The 27,700-nt window shown below is 44.6% G+C and overlaps 1 protein-coding gene across 1 annotated transcript in view; it reads right to left on the bottom strand.

Annotated features, from left to right (window-relative positions):
• The window catches only part of LOC130298198 (zinc finger protein 850-like), a 173,492-nt gene that overhangs the window by 53,426 nt on the left and 92,366 nt on the right, over positions 1–27,700 (bottom strand). Inside the window, exons 6-7 of the mRNA XM_056551115.1 lie at positions 6,819–6,915; positions 5,883–6,734 (exon numbers count right to left, since the gene is read on the bottom strand). Of these exons, the coding sequence (XP_056407090.1) occupies positions 5,883–6,734; positions 6,819–6,915 (949 nt within the window). The remainder of the gene's footprint in view (positions 1–5,882; positions 6,735–6,818; positions 6,916–27,700) is intronic.

Below are 27,700 nucleotides of genomic sequence, written 5' to 3'. Positions count from 1 at the left end.
GTATAAATTGCATATTTTAAGGCAAATTTTAATATATATCATTACCTCGCTATTCACAGCTCTTGAAATCTTATTTTTCTAATTCAATTATTCTACAAAATATCTATACACCAACATTGGGTATAGATTTAAAAAAAATGTGTCTGACTACTCAGTTATTCTTGTTGGTGTCTCCTAAAACTGAAATAAAGTTGTCAACAGGGTACTCAAAGAACACAAATGTGTATTCCTGACCCTATAGTGGTAAACTATTTAGCACCCCACATCCCCTTTAAATTTAGAAAAAAGGTACCTTAATTCTAGAGTTGCACAAGTCCGCAAGCGCTGGATGTGTCAAATTAGCTGACAATCTAATTTGATGATCTCAGTCAATCACAGTACTTTCCCATAGGAAAGCATTGGATTGGCTTAAAACTTCAATTCTGATGTCAGCCAAGGAGTCAACTTTTTATTGCTCTCCTTCCCGTTTCTTTGCTCTCCTTCCCCTTTCTCGGCCACACAAAGATATCAGTGACTACAGCACTGATGGGACACAGTCAGGGGAATACACAACAATATAAGTGACTAACAGGCAGGGCCAGACAGACAAAACATAGGCCCAGGCATTTAAGAATAAACAGCCCATTTTTCTAGAGGGGGTCCAACTGTTGGGACCCCCACCAATCACCTTGGTTCCAGTTGCTCTCCAGCTGTTGTAAAACTATAACTCCCCTCATGTCTGGAGAGCCTCAGGCATTATGGGAGTTGTAGCTTTGCAACAGCTGGAGAGCCACAGATTAGGCTACATCGTCACCTATCATCACTGCAGAACTAACAAGTGACTACAGCTCTGATGGGACAGTCAGGAGAAAACACAATGATATCAGTGACCTGAGTGACGTCTTCTCTGTTGTCTTTTCTTTTCTTCTCCAACTGGTTCAAACGTCAGGACATCTTCCAGCTCCATCTTCTCTGCAGAGTCTGACGCCCGGACATCATTAACTCCTCACTTTGTCAGTAGATCCTCATCCTCTGTATGAAGACAATAATCATTATTATTCTGCTAAATACTGTACCCCCTGAATATAATACTGCCACCCACTGTACCCCCTGAATATAATACTGCCACCCTCTGTATCCCCTGAATATAAAACTACCATCCACTGTACACCCTGAATATAATACTGCCACCTACTGTACTCCCAGAATATAATACTGCCACACACTGTGCTCTCTGAATATAATACTGCCACATACTGTACCCTTTGAATACAATCCTGCCACACACTGTACTCTCTGAATATAATCCTGACACACTGTACCCACTGAATATAATACTGCCTCCTACTATACCCCCTGAATATAATACTGCCACCTACTGTACCCGCAGAATACAATCCTGCCACACACTGTACTCTCTGAATACAGTATAATACTGCCACACTGTGCCCATGAACGTAATACTGCCACCCACTGTACCCCTGAATATAAACCCTCAAAAAAAAACATGTACCCTCTGAATATAACTCACATATGCCACACACAACCTTCCAAATATAATAATCCCTTCATAATAATAATACCAATACTGTTACGCACTGTTTCTTCTAAGTTTAGCTGAATCACACCTGTCCTCCTCCAGACCCCTATGTCCTCCTCCTGGCTCCTCTGTTCCAACCCCCCCCCCCCCCCGGACCCATAAGTCCTCCTACATGCTCCTCTTTCCCCCTCCCTAGACCACTAAGTCCTCTCCAGGCTTCTCTGCCCCCTCCCCAGACCCCCCAAATTCCGCTCTAGGCTCCCCTGCCAAACTCTTGAGACCCCAAAGTCTGACCCATACCCAATCACCTCCTGGCCCCCCACATTGATGAACAGTATATGTATTTACATATGATGTGTATGAGACTGGTGTATGTATGATAAAATTACACATCATACACCCATCTGTCATACATATACACATCTATCATACATACACATACCTATCATTCATGCATACATCTATCATGCACACAAACATCATACACACACACACAAACATCATACATCCACCCATCATAGATACATCCATCTAGCATACATACATAACATACACACACACATCACACATACACACACATACACGCACACATCTAGCTTACACACATCTATCAAACATACACACATCATACATACAAACAAACAATAAGCCCCCGCCGCTCCTCCAGACCCCAAACTAAATTAACCCCTCCTCATTCAGCTGCGGCCACCATGAAGATCAGTGAGGAGGGCCCCGGCAGAGGCAGTGCTGCGCTCACTACAAGGGAGCGTGCCTGTAGTGCCTGCGCTGCGTGCGCTTTGTACGCTGAGAGGGGGCGGAGGGGTGTACGTCTCGGCAGCGGGTGGTAGAAGCTAGCGCCGGGGGGAGGGGGAGGGAATGGGGGTTGAGACTAGCGCCAGGCCTGGTACTGGCAGCGGGGACCGCGGACTGTGCCTGAGGGTCCGACCTGCTGTCATAGTATAGTATAGTGGCAGGGGGCCCTACATGTCACTAAGTACACCATTTTGGCGGCCGCGAGGCCTTAGGCGGCCGCCTAAATCGCCTAATTAGAGAGCCACCTCTGCATATAAGTGATTACAGTGCAGTTACATGTAGTGAATCACAGGGGACGTCTTCCTGAATTCGTTCTCTCTCCTTTTCGTCCCCACAGAATCTGCCGGAGAAACACGTTAGGCGCCGCACGTTTCCAGCACATTTCCCAATTCTTTCCTACCCTCAGTGCCCTAAATAGTGTAGATAATGCCAGTATGAAGGCAGATAATGGCGGTAGGTAGATAGAGTTGGTAGGTAGACGGTGTAGGTAGGTAGTGGTGGTAAGTAGATAGATCATTTTACCACAAAAACAAAAAAAATACATCATTTGTGGCTTCCATTCTTATGCAGTGCAATATATATAGGTTTTGTATTATTGTATTATATTATTTGTTATTTTTAAATTTTATATTATATTGTATTATAACTTTTTGTAATATTTCTGCCCCCCCCCCCCCCAATAACACTTTATTTTCCTGTATGAGGGATCGTCTTTATTTGCACCGTGATCTGTATCGCTTTTTATACTTTTTTTCTTCTATTTTATACATTTGCACCATTCACTGTGCGGTTTAATTAACAACATTATATTATAATAGTTCAGATATTTACACCAAATATGTTTATTTTTGTTTACATTATTTTATTCCTGAAATGGGAAAAGGAAGGGGGGGGTGTAATCAAACTTTTATTAGGGGAGGGTTTTTTTTACATTTATTTCTAATTTGTTTTCAATATTTTATTTACTACTAATAAAAGTTCAGTAATATCTGTACCCTTGTTCATGATATTTAGAGATTCTCTGGTGTCTTGTATTGTGCCAAGGGACTGGCGCAAGGCGAATGTGGTGCCAATCTTCAAAAAGGGCTCTAGTTCTTCACCAGGCAATTATAGACCGGTAAGTCTAACGTGCATTGTGGGTAAATTGTTTGAAGGACTTATAAGGGATTACATACAGGAATACATAGGGGATAATAGTATTATAAGTGATAGCCAGCATGGGTTTACTAAGGATAGAAGTTGTCAAACCAATCTAATTTGCTTTTATGAAGATGTGAGTAGAAGCCTTGACAGAGGAATGGCTGTGTATATAGAGGGGGGCTGTGTATATAGAGGGGTGCTGTGTATATAGAGGGGCGCTGTGTATATAGAGGGGGGCTGTGGATATAGAGGAATGGCTGTGGATATAGAGGGGGGATGTGTATATAGAGGGGGGGCTCTGTTTATAGAGGAATGGCTGTGTATATAGAGGGGGGGCTGTGTATATAGAGGGGGGCTGTGTATATAGAGGAAAGGCTGTGGATATAGAGGGGGGATGTGTATATAGAGGGGGGGCTCTGTATATAGAGGAATGGCTGTGGATATAGAGGGGGGCTGTGTATATAGAGGAATGCCTGTGTATATAGAGGGGGGGCTGTGTATATAGAGGGGGGGCTGTGTATATAGAGGGGGGCTGTGTATACAGAGGGGGGGCTGTGTATATAGAGGAATGCCTGTGTATATAGAGGGGGGGCTGTGTATATAGAGGGGGGCTGTGTATATAGAGGGGGGCTGTGTATATAGAGGGGGGCTCTGTATACAGAGGAATGGCTGTGGATATAGTGTTTCTGGATTTTGCTAAAGCATTTGATACTGTCCCTCATAGACGTCTGACAGGTAAGTTAAGGTCTTTGGGTTTGGAAATTTTAGTTTGTAACTGGAGTGAACACTGGCTCATGGATCGTACCCAGAGAGTGGTGGTCAATGATTCGTACTCTGATTGGTCCCCGGTAATTAGTGGTGTACCCCAAGGTTCAGTACTGGGCCCACTGTTGTATAATTTATTTATCAATGATATAGAGGATGGTATTAACAGCTCTGTATATAGAGGGGGGGCTGTGTATATAGTGGGGGGGCTGTGTATATAGAGGGGGGGCTGTGTATATAGAGGATGGTAATAACAGCTCTGTTTCTATCTTTGCAGATGACACCGAGCTTTGTAGCACGGTACAGTCTATAGAGGATGTGTATATAGTGGGGGGGGGGGCTGTGTATATAGAGGGGGGCTGTGTATATAGAGGATGTGTATATAGAGGGGGGGCTGTGTATATAGAGGGGGGGCTGTGTATATATAGAGGATGGTATTAACAGCTCTGTTTCTATCTTTGCAGATGACACCAAGCTTTGTAGCACGGTACAGTCTATAGAGGATGTGTATATAGTGGGGGGGGGGCTGTGTATATAGAGGGGGGCTGTGTATATAGAGGGGGGGCTGTGTATATAGAGGGGGGCTGTGTATACTAATAACCTGCAGCATCGTATGTCTTAGGGGGGATTAAACTGTCAGAGTCACTGGTAGAGAAGGATCTGGGTGACTTGTAGATCACAGACTACAGAATAGCATGCAATGTCAGGCTGCTGCTTCCAAAGCCGGCAGGATATTGTCATGTATCAAAAGAGGCATGGACTCGAGGGGCAGGGACATAATACTCCCCCTTTATAAAGCATTGGTACGGCCTCACCTGGAATATGCTGTTCAGTTTTGGGCACCTGTCCATAAAAGGGACACTGCGGAGTTGGAAAGGGTGCAGAGACGTGCGACTAAACTAATATGGGGCATGGAACATCTTAGCTATGAGGAGCGATTAAAGGAGTTACAATTGTTTAGTCTTGAGAAGAGACGTTTAAGGGGGGATATGATAAACGTATATAAGTATATAAATGGCCCATACAAAAAATATGGAGAAAAACTGTTCCAGGTTAAACCCCCCCCAAAGGACGAGGGGGCACTCCCTCCGTCTGGAGAAGAAAAGGTTTAGTCTAAAGGGGCGACACGCCTTCTTTACCGTGAGGACTGTGAATTTATGGAACGGTCTACCTCAGGAACTGGTCACAGCAGGAACGATTAATAAATTTAATACAGGGTTAGATACATTCCTGGAACAAAATAACATTAATGCTTATGCAGAATTATAAAACTACATCCCTTCCCCCAATATCCCACCACACCCCTACCCCTTAATTCCCTGGTTGAACTTGATGGACGTTTGTCTTTTTTTGACCGTACTAACTATGTAACTATGTAATATCACAACCATATACCACACTCTTCTCCTACCATGTAAACTATAGTGATGACATCGCTGGATCGGTGACTACGTTCTAATAGAAAACTTTTATTAACAATTGGTAACAAGTTTGGAGATGCAGTATATGATATATGTATAAATGTCAGATATCCTATGTACATGGATAATATATAGATGTCTTATCTGCATCATTTATTGCTCTAAATTGGCTTCTCTCCTGTGTGAGTTCTTTTATGTTTAACAAGATGTGATTTGAAAATAGCTTCTCTCCTATGTGAGTTTTCTGATGTTTAAGAAGACTTGATTTGCCGGTATAACATTTCCCACATTCTGAACATGAAAATGGTTTCTCTCCTGTGTGAGTTCTTTGAGGTTTAACAAGACTTGATTTTTGGGAATAACATTTCCCACATTCTGCACATGAAAATGGCTTCTCCCCCGTGCGAGTTCTTTGATGTCTAACAAGATGTGATTTCTCAGTAAAACATCTCCCACATTCTGAGCATGAAAATAGCTTCTCTCCTATGTGAGTTTTCTGATGTTTAAGAAGATTTGATTTGCCAGTATAACATTTCCCACATTCTGAACATGAAAATGGTTTCTCTCCTGTGTGAGTTCTTTGATGTTTAACAAGACTTGATTTGTCAGTAAAACATTTCCTACATTCTGAGCATGAAAATGGCTTCTCCCCTGTGTGAGTTCTTTGATGTTTAACAAGACTTGATTTGTCAGTAAAACATTTCCCACATTCTGAGCATGAAAATGGCTTCTCTCCTGTGTGAGTTCTATGATGTTGAACAAGATGTGATTTGTCAGTAAAGCGTTTCCCACATTCTGAGCATGAAAATGCATTCTCTCCTGTGTGAGCTTTCTGATGTTTAAGAAGTTTTGATTTGCCAGTAAAACATTTCCCAAATTCTGAGCATGAAAATGGCTTCTCCCCTGTGTGAGTTCTTTGATGTTGAACAAGATTTGATTTCCTAGTAAAGCAGTTCCCACATTGTGAACATGAAAATGGTTTCTCCCCTGTGTGAGTTCTTTGATGTCGAGTAACATCTCCTTTGCAAGTAAAACATTTCCCACATTGTGAACTTGAAAATGGCTTCTCTCCTGTGCGAGTTATTTGATGTGTAAAAAGATTTGATTGCTGAGTAAAACATTTACCACTTCCTGAACCTGAAAACGGCTTCTCTCCTTTGTGAGTTCTCTGATGTACAACAAGACCTGATTTCTGAGTAAAACATTTACCACATTCTGAGCATGAATATGGTTTCTTTCCTGTATGAGTTCGTTGGTGTCCAACACCCCTTCTGTGACCTTTATTTTGCTGAACACCCTGTGATGACTGAGAAGACAGGACCTGTATATAAGGATGAGATGAGAGATCTTGGCTGTGAAGGGCTGAGGGTGTATCTGGGATAATGAAATGTTCTTCATATGTATCTTGTGTGATATCATCATCTGCTTTATAATCTGAAGATATAAGATTCTCCTCTGATCTCCTGCTACAAGAATCTGCAGAGAATAACACAGATTTTATTATTGAGTATTAACCTTATTTACATTTTTCCATCTAGAGTCACATGAGAGTTTGTTTTTTGTGGGACCAATTTTACTGTGAAATAGAAAACAAATTGTGGGATAAAATTCAATTGAAATAAAATGCAATTTTTCTAATTTGGGATTTTTTCATCACCTACCATATAACGTGATGTCACAACTGACGTTATACTTATCCATCAGGTCAGTATCATCATCCAACTTGTAGAGTTTTCCTTATGTTTTAATTTAAAAAAATACTTTAACCCCTTAAGGACTTTTTAAGGGTTTTTTCACTTTCATTTCATCCACCTCACCTTCTAAAAAATCAGAACGCTTTCAGTTTTCTACCTACAGACCCATATGAGGTTGTTTTTTTTTTGCGCTACCAATTTTACTTTGTAATGATATCAATAATTTCACCATAAAAAAAATTTTGTGAGGCAAAAATTGAAAAAAAACCCAACCATTATTATGCAACATTTGGGGGCTTCCGTTTCTACGCAACGCACTTATCGGTAACAATGACACCTTACCTTTATTCTGTAGGTCCCTACGGTATAAGGACACCCAACTTATATAGGTTTGATTTTGTTTTACTTCTTTTAACCCCTTAACCCCTTCCCGCTATTGGACGTATGCATACGTCCAAGCAATCTCCTGCTCTGCCGTGGGCAGCGCAGGAGATCGCCGGTGGGACTCAGCTGTCAATCACAGCCGGAGTCCCACCGCAGTTGCCTGGGCCGCGATCGCGCCGATCCCGGCAGCATTAACCCCATAGATGCCGTGATCAGTTCTGATCACGGCATCTATGGTGTTTGCAGGGGGAGCGCTCTCCCCCTGCCCACCAACGGCGGTGCCGCGATAAAATAAGGGGGATCGGGGGTGTCCAAAACACTCTCGATCCCCCTGAAGGGATAGGAGTGAGGTGGCAGGGTTGTCACCCCTCCTATCCCTGCTATTGATCGGCCGGAGCGACCGACCAATAGCAGACTGGGGGCAGGGGGAAGATAAAAGTTCGGTTCCCCCCGCTATGCCCACCCATCGTTGTCCGGGCACAGCGGGGGGAACCGTGTAGTAGCGGCGGCGGCGGTCACTTACCTGGCGGCGGAGCTCCAGATGACGGCGGCGACTGTGATCATGGCGGCGGTGGAGGTGAGTATGGCGGCGGTGTGTCCGGGAGTCTGTTGCCTAGCAACATCTGCAGGGTGACAGTTTGGAGAGTGGTCTCTAAACTGTGGCCCTCCATATGTTGCAAAACTACAACTCTCACCATGCCTTGACAGCTGTTTGCTGGGTTGGCATGCTGGGATTTGTAGTTTTGCAAGATGGGGTTCAGGCTAGAGATCACTGACAGTGGTCTCTAAACTGTAGCCCTCCAGATGTTACAAAACTGCAACTCCCAGCATGCCCAGACAGCAGTTTGCTGTCTTAGCATGCTGAGATTTGTAGTTTTGCAACATCTGGAGGGCTACAGTTTAGAGACCACTGTCAGTGATCTCTAGCCTGAACCCCATCTTGCAAAACTACAAATTCCAGCATTCAGGAACAGCAAAAGGCTGTCTCGGCATGCTGAGAGTTGTACTTGCGTGCCTCCAGCTGTTGTATAACTACATCTCCAGGCATTCCCTTTGGCAATCAGTACATGCTGAGAGTTGTAGTTCTGCAACAGCTGGAGGCACACTGGTTGGGAAATACCGAGTTAGGTAATAGGTTCTATTTCCTAACACAGTATTTTCCAACCATTGTGCCTCCAGCTGTTGCAAAGCTACAACTCTCAGCATGCACGTTCTGTCAGTGCATGCTGGGAGTTGTAGTTTTGCCCCCCCTCCCATGTGAATGTACAATTTACATTCACACTGGCGGCGGATTACAGCGAGTTCCCCGCTTCAAGTTTGAGCTGCGGCAAATTTTCCGCCGCAGCTCAAACTCCTAGCAGGAGACTCGGTGTAATCCGCCGCCAGTGTGAATGTAACCTAAAAACACTACACTACACTAACAGAAAATAAAGAGTAAAACACTTCACTACACTAACAGAAAATAAAGAGTAAAACACTTCACTACACTAACACAAAATAAAGAGTAAAACACTTCACTACACTAACACAAAATAAAGAGTAAAACACTTCACTATACTAACACAAAATAAAGAGTAAAACACTTCACTACACTAACACAAAATAAAGAGTAAAACACTTCACTACACTAACAAAAAATAAAGAGTAAAACACTTCACTACACTAACACAAAATAAAGAGTAAAACACTTCACTACACTAACACAAAATAAAGAGTAAAACACTACACTACACTAACACAAAATAAAGAGTAAAACACTTCACTACACTAACACAAAATAAAGAGTAAAACACTTCACTACACTAACACAAAATAAAGAGTAAAACACTTCACTACACTAACACAAAATAAAGAGTAAAACACTTCACTACACTAACACAAAATAAAGAGTAAAACACTTCACTACACTAACACAAAATAAAGAGTAAAACACTTCACTACACTAACACAAAATAAAGAGTAAAACACTTCACTACACTAACACAAAATAAAGAGTAAAACACTTCACTACACTAACACAAAATAAAGAGTAAAACACTACATATACTCACATACACTGCCCCCCCTTCCCCCCCAATAAAAATGAAAACGTATTGTACGGCACTGTTTCCAAAACGGAGCCTCCAGCTGTTGCAAAACAAAAACTCCCAGCATTTCCGGACAGCCATTAACTGTCCAAGCATGCTGGGAGTTTTGCAACAGCTGGAGGCACCCTGTTTGGGAATCACTGGCTTAGAATACCCCTATGTCCACCCCTATGCAAATCCCTAATTTAGGCCTCAAATGCGTATGGCACTTTCTCACTCTGGAGCCCTGTCGTATTTAAACGCAACAGTTTAGGGCCACATATGGGGTATCGCCGTACTCAGGAGAAATTGCCTAACAAATTTTGGGGGGCTTTTTCTCCTTTTACCCCTTATGAAAAGGTAAAGTTGGGGTCTACACCAGCCTGTTAGTGTAAAAAAAAAAATTTTTGTACACTAACATACTGGTGTTGCCCCATACTTTTAAATTTCACAAGCGGTAAAAGATAAAAAGCCCCCAAAATTTGTAACGCAATTTCTCCTGAGTACGGAGATACCCCATATGTGAGCGCAAAGTGCTCTGCGGACGCACAACAAGGCTCAGAAGGGAGAGTGCACTATGTACATTTGAGGTCTAAATTGGTGATTTTACAGCGGTTCTGACATAAGCGCAAAACAATAAATACTCACATGTGACCCCATTTTGGAAACTACACCCCTCACGGAATGTAACAAGGGGTATAGTGAGCCTTTACACCCCACAGGTGTCTGACAGATCTTTGAAACAGGGGTCTGTGAAAATGAAAAATAACATTTTTAATTTGCACAGCCCACTGTTCCAAACATCCGTCAAATGCCAGTGAGGTGTACATTCTCACTGCACCCTTTATTACATTCCGTGAGGGGTGTAGTTTTAAAAATGGGGTCACATATGGGGGGGTTCCACTGTTCTGGCACCACGGGGGGCTTTGTAAATGCACATGGCCAAATTCTCTCTCCAAAAGCTCAATGATGCTCCTTCTCTTCTGAGCATTGTAGTTCGCCCCCAGTGCACTTCACGTCCACTTATGGGGTATTTCCATACTCAGAAGAGATGGGGTTACAAATTTTGGGGGGTATTTTCTGCTATTATCCCTTGTCAAAATGTAAAATTTGGGGGAAAATAAGAATTTTAGTGTAAAAAAAAAATATTTTTTTTTTACATATGCAAAAGTCGTGAAACACCTGTGGAGTATTAAGGTTCACTTTACCCCTTGTTACGTTCCCCAAGGGGTCTAGTTTCCAAAATTGTATGCCATGTGTTGTTGTGTTTTTGCTGTCCTGGCACCATAGGGGCTTCCTAAATGCGGCATGCCCCCAGAGCAAAATTTTCTTCCAAAAAGCCAAATGTGACGACTCCTCTTCTGAGACCTGTAGTGCGCCAGCAGAGCACTTTTCATCCCCATATGGGGTCTTTTCTGAATCGGGAGAAATTGGGCTTCAAATTTTGGGGGGTATTTCTGCTATTACCTTTTTTTTAAATGTTACATTTTTGCTAAACCAAGCATTTTTGGTAAAAAAAAAATATTTTTTTTTTACATATGCAAAAGTCATGAAACACCTGTGGGCTATTAAGGTTCACTTTATCCCTTCTTACATTCCTCAAGGGGTCTAGTTTCCAAAATGGTATGCCATGTGTTTTTTATTTTTTATTTTTATTTTTGCTGTTCTGGCACCATAGGGGCTTCCTAAATGCAACATGCCCCCAAAAACCATTTCAGAAAAACGTACTCTCCAAAATCCCCTTGTCGCTCCTTCGCTTCTGAGCCCTCTACTGCGCCCGACGAACACTTTACATAGACATATGAGCTATGTGGGCTACAAAATCAAGTATAAATTTTATCCTTTTACCCCCTTGTAAAAATAAAAAAATTGGGTCTACAAGAACATGCAAGTGTAAAAAATGAAGATTTAGAATTTTCTCCTTCACTTTGCTGCTATTTCTGTGAAACACCTAAAGGGTTAAAACACTGACTGAATGTCATTTTGAATACTTTGGGGGGTGCAGTTTTTATAATGGGGTCATTTATGGGGAATTTCTAATATGAACTTCAAACCTGAACTGGTCCATGAAAAATAGCGAGTTTGAAAATGTTTTGAAAAATTGTAAAATTGCTGCTGAACTTTGAAGCCCTCTGATGTCTTCCAAAAGTAAAAACTTGTCAATTTTATGATGCAAATATTGTATATGTGAATCCAAATAAAAATTATTTGGAATATCCATTTTCCTTACAAGCAGAGAGCTTCAAAGTTAGAAAAATGCAAAATTTTAAATTTTTTCATCAAATTTGGGGATTTTTCACCAAGAAAGGATGCAAGTTACCACTAAAATTTACCACTATGTTAAAGTAGAATATGTCACGAAAAAACTGTCTCGGAATCAGATTGATAAGTAAAAGCATTCCAGAGTTATTAATGTTTAAAGTGACAGTGGTCAGATGTGCAAAAAAGGGCTGCGTCCTAGAGGTGAAAATGGGCTGCGTCCTTAAGGGGTTAACCACCAAGCCCATTATGACCTTAACATCTGACCACTGTAATTTTAAGCATTAATAACTCTGGAATGCTTTTACTTATGAATTTGACTCCCAGATTGTTTGTTCGTGACATATTCTACTTCATGCTAGTGGTAAATTTTTGTCGATACCTGCATCATTTCTTGGTGAAAAATTCCAAAAGTTCATGAAAAATTAGAAAATTTTGCATTTCCTAACAAGCTCTCTGCTTGTAAGGAAAACAGACATTCCAAATAAATTATATATTGATTCACATATACAATATGTCTACTTTATGTTTGCATCATAAAATTGACAAGTTTTTACTTTTGGAGACACCAGAGGCTTCAAAGTTCAGCAGCAATTTTCCAACTTTTCACAAAATTTTCAAAATTGGAATTTTACAGGGACCAGTTCAGTTTTGAAGTGGATTTGAGGGGTCTTCATATTAGAAATACCCCACAAATGACCCCATTATAAAAACTGCACCCCTCAAAGTATTCAAAATGACATTCAGTAAGTGTGTTAACCCTTTAGGTGTTTCACAGGAATAGCAGCAAAGTAAAGGAGAAAATTCAAAATCTCCATTTTTGACACTCGCATGTTCTTGTAGACCCAGTTTTCAAATTTTTTCAAGGGGTAATAGGAGAAAATGCCCCCCAAAATGTGTAACCCAATTTCTCTCGAGTAGGAAATACCTCATATGTGAACATAAAGTGCTCTGTGGGTGCACTAGAGGGCTCATAAGCGAAGGAGCAACAATGGGATTTTGGAGAGTGAATTTTGCTGAAATGTTTTTTTAGGGGGCATGTCACATTTAGGAAGCCTCTATGGTGCCAGAACAGCAAAAAAAAACAAAACACATGACATACTATTTTGGAAACTACACCCCTCAAGGCACGTAGAAGGGGTCCAGTGAGCCTTAACACCCCACAGGTGTTTGACGATTTTCCGTTAAAGTTGGATGTATACTTAAAAAAAAAATACATTTTTCACTAAAATGCATTTTCCCCCCAAATTTACCATTTTTACAAGAGGTGATAGGGGAAAATGCCCCCCAAAATTTGTAACCCCATCTCTTCTGAATATGGAAATACCCCATATGTGGACGTCAAGTGCACTGCAGGCGAACTACAATGCTCTGAAGAGAAGCACACTTGGCTTTTTTAAAGTAATTTTTGCTGAAATGGTTTTTGGGGGACATGCCACATTTAGGAAGCCCCTATGGTGCCATAACAGCAAAAAAACAACAACACATGGCATACTATTTTGGAAACTACACCCCTCAAGGCACTTAACAAGGGGTACAGTGAGCCTTAAAAGTGTTTGACGACTTTTCGTTGAAGTCGGATATGTAAATAAAATTTTAAAAAATTTCGCTAAAATGCATTTTTCCCCCCAAATTTTCAAATTTTACAAGAGGTAATAGGAGAAAATGCCCCTCCAAATTTGTAACCCCATTTCTTCTGAGTATGGAAATACCCCATGTGTGGATGTAAAGTGCTCTGCGTGCAAACTACAATGCTCAGAAGAGGAGGAGCGCCATTGAGCTTTTGGAGAGAGAATTTGTTTGGAATGGGAGTCAGGGGCCATGTGTGTTTACAAAGCCCCCCGTGGTGCCAGAACAGTGGACCCTCCCACATGTGACCCCATTTTGGAAACTATAACCCTCACAGAATGTAATAAGTAGAGATGAGCGAATCAAACTTGACGAACCTGAATTCGTTACGAATTTCATGAAAAATTTGATTCGCTACGAATATCGCTGCGATTCTATCGCACGAATCGCTTAATTAAACTCCATTTTACAGCGTTCCAGGCTATTGTAGAGCTAAGATGGCGGATCCACATGTGAGTACATGGGGCAGGGGATTATGGGAGGGCGGGAAACAGCGGCGGGAATGAAGGTAGGCGGGCTGACCCTGAACCACATGTGAGATGGAGCCTATCAGTGTTCACTGACCCCTGTGATGTCACAGCCCCTATATAATCGGCGGCCATCTTGTCTCACTTCATTTCATCTATGCAGTCAGATGGAGAGGACGGGACTGTGTGCGTGTGAATAGCTCATACCACAGCGTTACACTGCAACTGCTAGTCACATCAGCATTAGGGAAAGGCAGGAGTGCAGAGTGCTGTGCTGTTACTCTGAGAAGGATCATTGATTGCTAAACCTCCTATTCACGTTATTGAGCATTGCAGCAGAGAGAGGCAGATAGCTGTCAGCTGCCTCATACAGATCTCCAAGCTGCCTGAACTTTATCAACCATCTTATCTCCTCATTTTTCAGCTCTATTGATTTTTTTTTCTCCACAAATCTTCTGCTGCTCAGAATTGTGTGACAGAGTGCAATTTAGGGTTTAATCCCTGGATAATTTTTTTTGTGGTGCTGCACTGTTGGGTCCTGCTGCTGTTCAGAAATAAGTCATATTAGTGTGGACTTTAGTGCCTTTTTACCATTTTTCACCTGTTACTCTGTCTCTGTGCTAAATTCAGTGTTATACCCCACGTTATACACCTGCCGGTGTATTAAAGAATTTTTTTTTTCCCTGAGTACAAATACGCTTAACAGTGGCCTTATCATTGCAAAGGGCCTAAATACAAGCAAATAGCGTACCATATACCACCTTTTTTTCTGTCTCTTTGCTAAATTAAGTGTTATACCACACGTTATATACCTGCCGGTGTATTAAAGAAAAAAAAAGTTTTTCCTGCGTACAAATACGCTTAACAGTGCGCTCATCATTGCAAAGGGCCTACATACAACCAAGTAGTGTACTATTTAGTACCTGTATTTCTGTCTCGGTGCTAAATTCTGTGCTATTCCACACATTAGTATACACTGGCTGGTGTATACAACAAAAAAATTGTTTTTTTCTGCGTATAAATACGCTTAACAGTGCGCTCATCAGTGCAAAGGGCCTAAATACAACAAATTAGTGTACTATTTAGTAACTGTTATTCTGTCTAGGGCCTATATACTTTGAAAGGACAGCCGTAAGTAATCGCCTGCTGCTGTTCTATACCCTCATAAACGCACTAAGTATGTCAGGCAGGGAAGTGCCAGGACGTGCACAGAGAAGGGGCAGAGGCCTACATACGTCAGGCAGAGTTGGCAGCAGACTTGGGGCGAGCGGCAGCAGGAGTCGCAGCAATAGGCCTGAGCTCCCGTTAACACCCAGCGGTCGTGTCGTCGACCCATCTCTCCTCGTCAATTGGTTTGCACACTCATCCCCATCATCACAAGCGACATCTGACAACCCCAGTCAAGAGTCGGTGGGTTCCTCAGACACAACCCTCAGTTGGCATGGCCCGGGAGCAGTCCCTGTAATCCCATTGCCTTTGTCCTATGCTGTTCCCTCTCCCAAAGATGTATCTCATGTTTTGGGTTCAGCTCCACTATTTAGCGAGGATGATGTAATAGAGGACAGTTAGCATCTAATGGGCAGCGAAGAATGTGAGGAGACATGCGTCCCTTGCTCCGCAAGGCGGGCAAGTAGTGATGAGGAGAGTGACGTGGGAGGCGGTGTTTCAATTGTTCATGGTCCTGAGGCAGACACTGTTGTGGAACACGAGGAGGACATCAGTGACGTGCACAAATCTTTTGATGATGATGATGAAGCCGATCGCAATTGGGAGCCGGGTGCAGAAGCCGGGCTTCATCATCATCAGGAGAAGAGATTTGCTCTTTGTCTATGAGGCAGCAAGTTGGTAGCATGGTTGGCAATCAGCGTGGTGGTGGCAGTAGTGAAAATTCAGGAGCCAAACGTGCCAGGGGGAGACCACCTGCTTCGCGGCAAGCTACCATTCAGGGAGGTAGTGGAACAGGGGTTTCTAGAGACGGCGCCAATAGCAGTGAAATAGTGCGAACTGCGGGTGGGAAAATCAGCTACTCTGCGGTGTGGTTGTTCTTCATAAAGAATCCGGAGGACCTTAGCGTAGTCACATGCAAAATCTGTGGGCAGAAAGTGAAGTGTGGCCAGGGTCCCAATCTCGGCACCACGGCCCTGCATCAACACATGATTCGCCACCATAAAGCGGCCTGGGATAACCGTGGCTCCGAGGTACTGGTCCAGCCTGCCACATCACCTAGTGGCCATCCGCTCCCTCCGTCATCCAGCCAAGGCTCCACCACCTCAGCCGAAGGGAGCATTGTGTCAAACCCTCCTTCTTTCGCTCCTGCTTCCTCCGCTCGTAGTCAGCCATTCCTCCAACAATCGATCGGCGAAGCCATGTCCAAGAGACAACAGTATGCGCCCACTCATCCAACGGCGCAGAAGTTGAATGGGCTCCTGAAGTTGCTGGTGTTGCAGTCCCTCCCTTTCCAACTGGTGGACTCTGCAGCTTTCAGGGAATTGATGGCTTGTGCCGAGCCGAGGTGGAGAGTCCCAAGCCGTCATTTCTTTGCGAAGAAGGCAGTACCAGCCCTGCATAAGTTTGTACAAGAGAAGGTGGGCCAGTTCTTGAGCCTTTCGGTGTGTTCAAAAGTGCACGGCAGCGCCGACGTGTGGAGCTGTAACTACGGGCAGGGACAATACATGTCTTTTACGGCCCACTGGGTAAATGTTGTTCCTGCACAGCCACAACAGGAACTTGGACAGGTTACACCGCTTCCTCCTCCACTCTCTGGCTCCCAGGCAGTTGGTCCTTTTACAGTGTGCGCCTCCTCCACCTCCTCCCCGTGTCCTCGGCCTCCAGTGCACGTCCAAATCTCGGTGGCCCTTCATCATACCACGTGTGTAGGGCACAGCGGTGTCAAGCCGTCCTTCACATGGTTTGCCTTGGTGAACGGAGTCACACAGGGGAGGAACTGCTAAAGTTCATTAGGGAAGAAATCCGAGTATGGCTTACTCCACGAAATCTGGAAATGGGAACCATGGTGACCGACAATGGGAAGAACATTGTGGCCGCGCTGCGACAAGGAAGTGTGAACCATTCGCCCTGCATGGCACACGTGTAGAATTTGGTTGTCAAGAAGTTCATCGAGTCTTTACCCCATTTGCAAGATGTCCTGACAATGGCAAGGAAACTGTGCATGCACTTCAGCCACTCGTACACCGCCAAGCACACTTTGCTTGAGCTGCAGCGTCAGAACGGTATCCCACAACATACCGTATATACTCGAGTATAAGCCGACCCGAGTATAAGCCGAGACCCCTAATTTCAACCCAAAATCCCAGGAAAAGTTATTGACTCGAGTATAAGCCTAGGGTGGGAAATACCTCATCCCCCCCTGTCATCATCCAGACCCGTCATTAACATCCTCATCATCCCCTTGTCATCATCCCACACATCCCCCCTTCATCATCCCCTTGTCATCATCCCACACATCCCCTTATCATCCCACACATCCCCCCTTCATCATCCCCTTGTCATCATCCCACACATCCCCTTGTCATCATCCCACACATCCCCCCTTCATCATCCCCTTGTCATCATCCCACACATCCCCTTATCCCACACATCCCCCCTTCATCATCCCCTTGTCATCATCCCACACATCCCCTTATCATCCCACACATCCCCCCTTCATCATCCCCTTGTAATCATCCCACACCCCCCCCCCTTCATCATCCCCACCCCCCTTCATCATCCCCACACCCCCCCCCCCCCTTCATCATCCTCTTCTCATCATTCGCCCTCAGTGGTCTTCAACCTGCGGACCTCCAGAGGTTTCAAAACTACAACTCCCAGCAAGCCCGGGCAGCCATCGGCTGTCCGGGCTTGCTGGGAGTTGTAGTTTTGAAACCTCCGGAGGTCCGCAGGTTGAAGACCACTGCGGCCTTCAACATCATCCAGCCCCCTCTCACCCCCTTTAGTTCTGAGTACTCACCTCCGCTCGGCGCTGGTCCGGTCCTGCAGGGCTGTCCGGCAAGGAGGTGGTCCGGTGAGGAGGTGGTCCGGGCTGCTATCTTCACCGGGGGCGCCTCTTCTCCGCGCTTCCGGCCCGGAATAGAGCCGTTGCCTTAACAACGACGCATCTGCGTCGTTGTCAAGGCAACGTGACTATTCTGAGGCCGGGCCCGAAGCGCTTAGAAGAGGCCTCCCCGGTGAAGATAGCAGCCCGGACCACCTCCTCACCGGACCACCTCCTTACCGGACAGCCCTGCAGGACCGGACCAGCGCCGAGCGGAGGTGAGTACTCAGAACTAAAGGGGGTGAGAGGGGGCTGGATGATGTTGAAGGCCGCAGTGGTCTTCAACCTGCGGACCTCCGGAGGTTTCAAAACTACAACTCCCAGCAAGCCCGGACAGCCGATGGCTGCCCTGGCTTGCTGGGAGTTGTAGTTTTGAAACCTCTGGAAGTCCGCAGGTTGAAGACCACTGCGGGTGGGGGAGTTCATTAGAGTATAAGCCGAGGGGGGTGTTTTCAGCACGAAAAATCGTGCTGAAAAACTCGGCTTATACTCGAGTATATACGGTAGTCTGATTTGTGACGTTGCTACACTTTGGAATTCCACCCTCCATATGTTGGACAGACTATACGAACAAAGAAAAGCCATCACAGATTTTTTGATGATACAAGCAGATAGGAGTACTCCCCTGTGTAACTTCAATGTGAACGAGTGGCAGCTCATACGTGACACCTGCCGTTTGCTGAGGCCTTTTGAGGAAGCCACATTTTTGTTAGTCGCTCGAATTACGCCATGAATGACGTAATTCCACTCCTACATTTACTCCCAAAAATTATTGAAAACATGGCTGGTCACAGCAATGGAGACGTTGCACCTACATCAGAAGGCTACATGAGTCCTGTGGGGGATGAACTGGAGGAGGATGATGAGGGGCAGAGCGGAGCACAGTTTACGGTGGATGAGATGGCCAGTGTTTCTGGTCATTGGACAGGAGAGGAGGAGCAGGAGCAGCCAGAGGAGCTGGAGGGTTATTACGAGGGAGGCGAGACAGAGGACCCAGACACACCGTGGCAGTATGCAGTGGAGATGGAGGCAGGTAGTCACAGCGAGTCACTGTCACAAATGGCACGATGCATGCTGAGTTGCTTGCGTAGTGACCCCCGAATTGTCACAATTCGTCAGCGCGATGACGTCCACATGGTCCATCCACTCGCAGGTCTGACTCGGGGGGCCCTCTGCGCTCACCTTCCACTGGCACGGTTGCTGGGGAGGGGAGGGGTGGCAGGAGCAGTACCGGCTCAATCAGCAGCAGCCTGAGTCTACAGTCGCTGATGAGTAGCTTCCTTCAGCCGCATAGTGAAGCTACTCATCAGCAGCAGGTGGACATGGAGCAGGACCTAAACCAGCAGGTGGTGGCTTACCTCGACATGACCCTGCCAACAACCGTTGAAGATCCACTGGACTCATTCTGTGTCTTTCAGGAACTACTTGCCTCCCTGGTGCCTCTGGCCTTGGGCCTTACGCAAATTTTCGCATATGCGCAAATTCGGACGCCAGTCTCACACAGTAGTATTAGAGCCTTTTTTACACCACACAAGCTGGAAGCAGAGAGGGATGATCACTGTGATGTGTACTGTGAATAAAAAAAAAAATAAATAAAAAAAAAGAATATTCGTAATTGCGAATATATAGTGCTATATTTTCGAATATTCGCAAATTCGCGAATATGCGATATTCACGAATAAAATTTGCATTGCAAAAATTTGCGAGCAACACTAGATCCGAGGACCTCACTAACCAACTCACTACAATCGCTTATAGTGACGGGCGGTGTGTACAAAGGGCAAGGACTTAATAAACACCAGCTTATGACCCTCACTTACTGGTAATTCCTCGTTTTAAGGTTAAATAATTGCAATCACAGATCCCTATCACGAACTGGTTTCAGCGTGCAACACGCACCTGTCCTTGAAAGATAGAGACGCTAATCCGTTCAGTGGAGCGCTAGTGCGGCCCAGGACATCTGAGGCCATAACACACCTGTTATTTCTCGATCTCAGGAGAAGGGGGTTCATCATCGGGAGAAGAGAGTTGCAGGTTGCCCTTGAGTCAGCAATGCGGTAGCACGGTTGGCAGTCAGCGTGGTGTGGCAGTAGTGGAAATTCTGGAGCCAAACGTGCCCGGGGGAGACCACCTGCTTTGCGGCAGCTTACCTTTCCGGGAGTTAGCAGGTTACCAGCACCGGTCGATGAAAGATAGAGACACGCTAATCCGTTCAGTGGAGCGCGCCTGCGGCCCCGGAAATCAGAGGGCATAACACACCTGGTATTGCTCGATCTAGCAATTGATCGTGCAAAGGTAGGTGGTTATTAAAGCCTCTTGGGTACTGCTGAGGCCTACTCTTGACTGCTCCTGGTGCAATGTATGGGGTAATTAAATACTCTTGGGTATTTTTTTTTTTTTTTTTTTTTTTACTGATAATTATATCAGTAATAAAATAAAATTTTCCAGAATGCTAATCGTTACACAACGGAACGCTTGTTGCGTGTGATTTTTTAATGAAAAAAAAAAATACGGACAGGGATTAAAGGGGTACTCCGCCCCTAGACATCTTATCCCCTATCCAAAGGATAGGGGATAAGATGTCAGATCGCCGGGGTCCCGCTGCTGGGGACCCCGGGAATCATTGCTGCAGCACCCCACTATCATGACTACGAAGAGCGAGTTCGCTCTGCACGTAATGACGGGCAATACAGGGGCCAGAGCACCGTTACGTCACGGTTCCGCCCCTCGTGACGTCATGGCCCACCCCCGTCAATACAAGTCTATGGGAGGGGGCGTGGCGGTCGTCACGCCCCCTGCCATAGACTTGCATTAAGGGGACGAGCCGTGATGTCATGAGGGGCGGAGCCATGATGTCACGCTGCTCCGGCCCCTGTATCGCCTGTCATTACGCGCAGAGCGAACTCACTCTGTGCAGTAATGATGGCCGGGTGCTGCAGCAGCGATCCCCGGAGTCCCCAGCAGCGGGAACGCGGCGATCTAACATCTTATCCCTTATCATTTGGATAGGGGATAAGATGCCAGGGGCGGAGTACCCCTTTAACTCTGCTTCATCATTTGGGGTGAAAAAAGTCCTTTGGTGATCTGATCTTTTGGAGACAGATGCGCTTACACACATATTGAATTAGTTTTTGTAAAAAAATTCAAACATTGTGTGGTTTATTATTTTTGAGAAGAATGTCTTTGGGTGGTCCACCGTCCTGCATTATAGAGTCTTGTGAACTGTTGGATATGCGCTTGTTCTTACACAAAGGTATTTCTTTAAAAAATTTCAAAAATGTTGTTGTTTTTTTGGAGGGGATTGTGAAGCCCGGGTGTGTACTGGTGCATCAGCCAACTCCAGGCTGTGTCCTTCAGGCAATATATGGGTTCCTGATGCCGCAGAGGCGGGGCCTGGGTCTGGAAATTTCTAAATTTTGGATAGCGGGTGCTACCTATGAGAAATCTTTGTCAAAAATTTCATATATTGTGTTGTTTTTTGGGGGGGATTGTGAAGCCCTGGTGTGTACTCTTGCATCAGCCAACTCCAGGCTGTGTCATGAAGGCAATATATGGGTTACTGATGCCGCAGAGGTGGGGCCTGGGTCTGTTAATTTCACATTTTTGGATAGCGGGTGCTACCAATGAGAAATCTTTGTCAAAAATTTCATATATTGTGTTGTTTTTTTGGGGGGATTGCGAAGCCCTGGTGTGTAGTGTACTAGTTCATCAGGCAACTCCACGCTGTTCATTCAGCCACTAAATGGTCTCCTCTTGCTGCCAACATGTCCACGTTATGTCATTCAGTCACTATATGGTCTCCTGACACTGATGCCACCACCAGGCTCTGTCATTGTACTGCTGTGCGGCAGTGATTATAAGAACGATGCCGGTAATCTGCATGCTATTCTGAATAACAGTATTATTTCACTACCCCAGCACACTCCATATGCGTTTTAGGACACAGCAAAGTGTTCTATACCCCTATAGAGGCTGTATGTAGGCTAGAAACAGCCTTTTTTAATATCGATTCGCCGCGAATAAATTCGTATCGAAACAAACTTTTTGGGAAAATTCGGCGAATCGGCCTAATCGAATTTTTGAAAAGTTCGCTCATATCTACTCCTCCTCTTCTGAGTATTGTAGTGTGCCAGCAGAGCACTTGATGTCCACACATGGGGTATTTCCATACTCAGAAGAAATGGGGTTCCAAATTTTGGGGGTAATTTTCTCCTATTACCCCTTGTAAAAATGTAAAATTTGGGGAAAAAACTGCATTTTAGTGAAAATTTTTTTTTTCATTTACACATCCAAATTTTACAAAAAGTTGTCAAACACCTGTGGGGTGTTAAGGCTCACTGTACCCCTTGTTACGATCCTTAAGGGGTGTAGTTTCCAAAATAGTGTGCCACATGTTTTTTTTTTTTTTGCTCTTCTGGCACCATAGGGGCTTCCTAAATGTGACATGCCCCCCAAAAACTATTTCAGCAAAATTTACTTTCCAAAAGTGACTCCTTCTCTTCTGAGCATTGTAGTTCACACGCAGAGAATTTTACATCCTAACATGGGGTATTTCCATACTCAGAACAGATGGGGTTATATATTTTGGGGGTCATTTTCTCCCATAACCCTTTGCAAAAATGGTTAACTTGGGGGAAAAAACTGCACTTTAGTGAAAATTTTTTATTTTTCATTTACACATCCGACTCGTCAAACACCTGTGGGGTGTTAAGGCTCACTGGACCCCTTGTTACGTGCCGTGTGGGGTTTAGTTTCCAAAAAGGTATGCCATGTGGGGGTTTTCTGCTGTTCTGGCACCAAAGGGGCTTCCTAAATGCGACATTCAGCCACGGGGACATGCCCCCCAAAAACCATTTCAGCAAAATTCAATCTCCAAAATCCCATTGTTGCTCCTTCCCTTCTGAGCCCTCTACTGCGCCCGCCGAACACTTGACATACACATATGAGGTATTTCCTTACTCGAGAGAAATTGGGCTACACATTTTGGGGGGCTTTTTCTCCTATAACCCCTTGCAAAAATTCCAAAACTGGGTCTACAAGAACATGCGAGTGTAAAAAAATTGAGATTTTGAATTTCCTCCTTCACTTTGCTGCTATTCCTGTGAAACACCTAAAGGGTTAAAACACTTTTGAATACTTTGAGGGGTGCAGTTTTTATAATGGGGTCATTTGTGGGATATTTTTAATATGAAGGCCCTTCAAATCCACTTCAAAACTGAACTGGTCCCTGAAAAATTCCGATTTTGAAAATGTTGTGAAAAATTGGAAAATTGCTGCAGAACTTTGAAGCCTCTGGTGTCTTCTAAAAGTAAAAACATCTCAACTTTATAATGCAAATATAAAGTAGACATATTGTATTTGTGAATAAATATATAATTTATTTGGAATGCCTGTTTTCCTTACAAGCAGAGAGCTTCAAAGTTAGAAAAAATGCTAAATTTTCAATTTTTTCATCAAATTTTGGAATTTTTCACCATGAAATGATGCAAGTATCGACAAAAATTTACCACTAACATGAAGTAGAATATGTCACAAAAAAACTATCTCGGAATCAGAATGAAAAGTAAAAGCCTCCCAGAGTTATTAACGCTTAGGCTGGGTTCACACTGTGGAATTTCTGGGCAGAATTTCTGCCGGAGATCAAGATGGCAGCACTAGGACCCCGTAGACTGCATTGTCGTCCCCATAGATGCCAATGCATTTCTGAGCAGATCTCCAAAAAGATCCACCCAGAAATGCATTGCCATCTATGGGGACAGCAATGCAGTCTGTGAGGTCTTAGTGCCGCCGGCTAAATCTCCAGCAGAAATTCTGCCCAGAGATTCCGTAGTGTGAACCTAGCCTTAAAGTTACAGTGGTCAGATGTGCAAAAAATGGCTGCGTCCTTAAGGTGAAAATGGGCTGGTTCCTTAAGGGGTTAAACCCCACTGGCATTTGACAGATCTTTGGAACAGTGGGCTGTACAAATGAAACATTTTCATTTTTCATTTTCACAGACCACTGCTCAAAAAATCTATCAGACACCTGTGAGCTCACTGCACCTCTTATTATGGGTGTAGTTTCCAAAATGGGGTCAGATGTTGGGGGGGGGGGGTCACTGTTCTGGCACCATGGAGGCCTAAACGCACATGGCCTTCAATTTCAGCCAGATTCTCTCTCCAAAAACCCAATGGCGCTCCTTCTCTTCTGAGCCCTGTAGTTCACCCGCAGAGCACTTTACATCCACATGTGGGGTATTTTCTGACTCAGAAGAAATGGGGTTACAAATTTTGTGGGGCTTTTTCTCCTATTACCCATTGTGAAAATGATAAAATTGGGGTAACACCAGTATTTTAGTGAAAAAAAATATGCATTTTTTTATTTTCTCCTCCAACTTTACCGAAAATTTGTCAAACACCTGTGGGATGTTAAGGCTCACTATACCCCTTGTTACTTTACGTGAGGGGTGAAGTTTTCAAAATAGGGTCACATGTGGGTGTTTTTTTTATGTTTATGCCAGAACCGCTGTAACTACCAGCAACCCCGGTGAAAATCACCAATTTAGGCCTTAAATGTATATGGTGCACTCTCCCTTCTGAGCCATGTTATGCGCCTGCAGAGCACTTTGCGTCAAAATATAAAAAATTTTCTCCTTTTACCTCTTGTGAAAATTAAAAGTATGGGGCAACACCAGCATGTTAGTGTAAAAAATGTAATTTGTTTACACTAACATACTGGTGTAGACCCCAAATTTACCTTTTCTTAAGGGGTAAAAGAAAAGAAAAAAAATTGTAACCCAAAACTGTTCCCTTGAAATATGAGAGGGCTCCAAAGTGAAAGAGCACCATGCGCATTTGAGGCCTAAATTAGGGATTTGCATCCACCAACAAATTATCCTACGGCAGTGCTTCCCAAATTGGGTGTCTCCAGCTGTTGCAAAACTCCCAGCATGCCAGGACAGTCAATGGCTATGCCGATGTTCTGGCCCCTGTTTCATTACGCACAGAGCAAGTTTGCTGACAGCAGGGTGCCGCAACCAATATCACGGGGGTCCTTTGGAGAGGGGATAAGATGTCTAGGTGCGGAGTACCCCTTTAACTCCATGGGGACGAAGGGCGTATGCATACGCCCTCGTGTCCTGTCACTTAAGGACGGAGGGCGTATCTATACGCCCTCGGCATTTCCGATCACTGCCGCTCGCCGGGCGGTGATCGGACCGGGATGACTGCTGATATCTATCAGCAGGCATCCCGTGGCAATGCCTAGGGGGGTCCTGAGACCCCCCCATATCGGCGATCGCAGCAAATCGCAGCACTGGTGACCCGATCTCCTGGAAAATAAGACTGATCGGAGCTGTCAGAGACTGCTCCGACCAGCCTAAAGGATAGGAGCGAGGTGGCAGTGTTGCCACCCCCTCCAATCCCCGGCCATTGGTCGGTCAGGCTGACCACCAATGGCAGGAGGGGGGCGGGGGGATTAGAGTTCATTTCCCCCACTCTGGCCACAGATCGGAAGTCGGTACAGAGCGGGGGAACACGGGCGGAGAGGGGGGAGCATGGCCCGGCTTACCAGGACCTTCGGAGGCGGCATCTGCGGCATCCACGGAGCAGCGGTCAGGGATGCTGGGCGTGTAGTTCTGCAATATCTGGCCCTTCAGATGTTGCAGAACTTCAACTCCCAGCATGCCTGGACAGTCTGGGCATGCTTGGAGTTGTAGTTTTGCAACATCTGGAGGGCTACAGTTTGGAGGCCACTACTTAGCGGTCTCCAAACTGTTCTTCCCCAGTTGTTGCATAACTACAACTCCTAGCATGCCCAGACTGTCCATGCATGCTGGGAGTTGTAGTTCTGCAACATCTGAAGGGACAGATATTGCAGAACTACATGCCCAGCATCCCTGACTGTCTGGCCATGCTGGGAATTGTAGTTTTGCAACAGCTGTAGGCACACTGGTTGGGAAACACTGAGCTAGAGTCTGTTTCCCAACTCAGTGATTCCAACCCGTGTGCCTCCATCTGTTGAAAAACTACAACTCCCAGAATGCACTAACAGACCATACATGCTGGGAGTTGTAGTCTTGCAACAGCTGGAGGCACATGGGTTGGAATCACTGAGCTAGAGTCTGTTTTCTAACTCAGTGGTTCCCCACCAGTGTGCCTACAGCTGTTGTAAAACTACAACTCCCAGCATGTACGGTCTGTCAGTGCATTCTGGGAGTTGTCATTTTGCCACAGCTGAAGGTTTGGGGTTTACAGTGGGTTTCCTTCAAGGAAATGAATGTACCCTAAAAACACTACACTAACAAATAATAAAAAGTAAAACACTACACATACACCCCCTTACACGTCGCCCCCCCCCCCCCCCATAAAAATGAAAAACGTCTCATACGGCAGTGTTTCCTAAACAGCGCCTCCAGCTGTTGCAAAACCACAACTCCCAGTGTTGCTGGACATAGACTGTCCTGACAGGCTGGGAGTCTTGCAACAGCTGGAGGCACCCTGTTTGGTAAACACTGCTGTAGGGTTTTGGTGGAGACAAGCCCCATCCTTGTAACCGGGTCCACCCCTACTGCAAATTCCTTATTCAGGCCTCAAATGCGCATGGCGCTCTCTCACTTCAGAGCCCTGTCGTATTTCAAGGCAACAGTTTAGGGCCACATATTGGGTATCTCCGTACTCGGGAGAAATTGTGTTACAAATTCTGGGGGGATTTTTCTCCCATTACCCTTTGTAGAAATGGTAAATTTGGGGGAAAAAACTGCACTTTAGTGAAAAAATGTTTTTTTTCATTTACACATCCGAATTTAACGAAAAGTCGTCAAACACCTGTGGGGTGTTAAGGCTCACCGGACCCCTTGTTACGTGCCTTGAGGGGAGTAGTTTCCAAAATAGTATGCCATGTGTTTTGTTTTTGCTGTTCTGGCACCATAGGGGCTTCCTAAATGTGATATGCCCCCAAAAACCATTTCAGCAAAATTCACTCTCCAAAATCCCATTGTCGCTCCTTCCCTTCTGAGCCCTCTACTGCGCCCCCCGAACACTTGACATACACATATGAGGTATTTCCATACTCGAGAGAGATTGGGTTATAAATTTTGGGGGGCTTTTTCTCCTTTTACCCCTTGTAAAATGTCAAAAACTGGGTCTACAAGAACATGCGAGTGTAAAAAATGAATATTTTGAATATTCTCCTTCACTATGCTGCTATTCCTGAGAAACACCTAAAGGGTTAACAAACTTACTGAATGTCATTTTGAATACTTTGAGGGGTGCAGTTTTTATAATGAGGTAATTTATGGGGTATTTCTAATATGAAGGCCCTTCAAATCCACTTCAAAACTGAACTGGCCCCTGAAAAATTCTGATTTTGAAAATTTTGTGAAAAATTGGAAAATTGCTTCTGAACTTTTAATCCCTCTGATGTTTTCCAAAAGTAAAAACATGTCAACTTTATGATGCAAATATATAGTAGACATATTGTATTTGTAAATCAATATATAATTTATTTGGAATG

Source organism: Hyla sarda (assembly GCF_029499605.1).
Source record: "Hyla sarda isolate aHylSar1 chromosome 1 unlocalized genomic scaffold, aHylSar1.hap1 SUPER_1_unloc_4, whole genome shotgun sequence".
NCBI lineage: Eukaryota > Metazoa > Chordata > Amphibia > Anura > Hylidae > Hyla > Hyla sarda.
The sequence above is the reverse complement of the archived record's forward strand: the minus strand, read 5'-3'. Positions and strand labels throughout refer to the sequence as shown.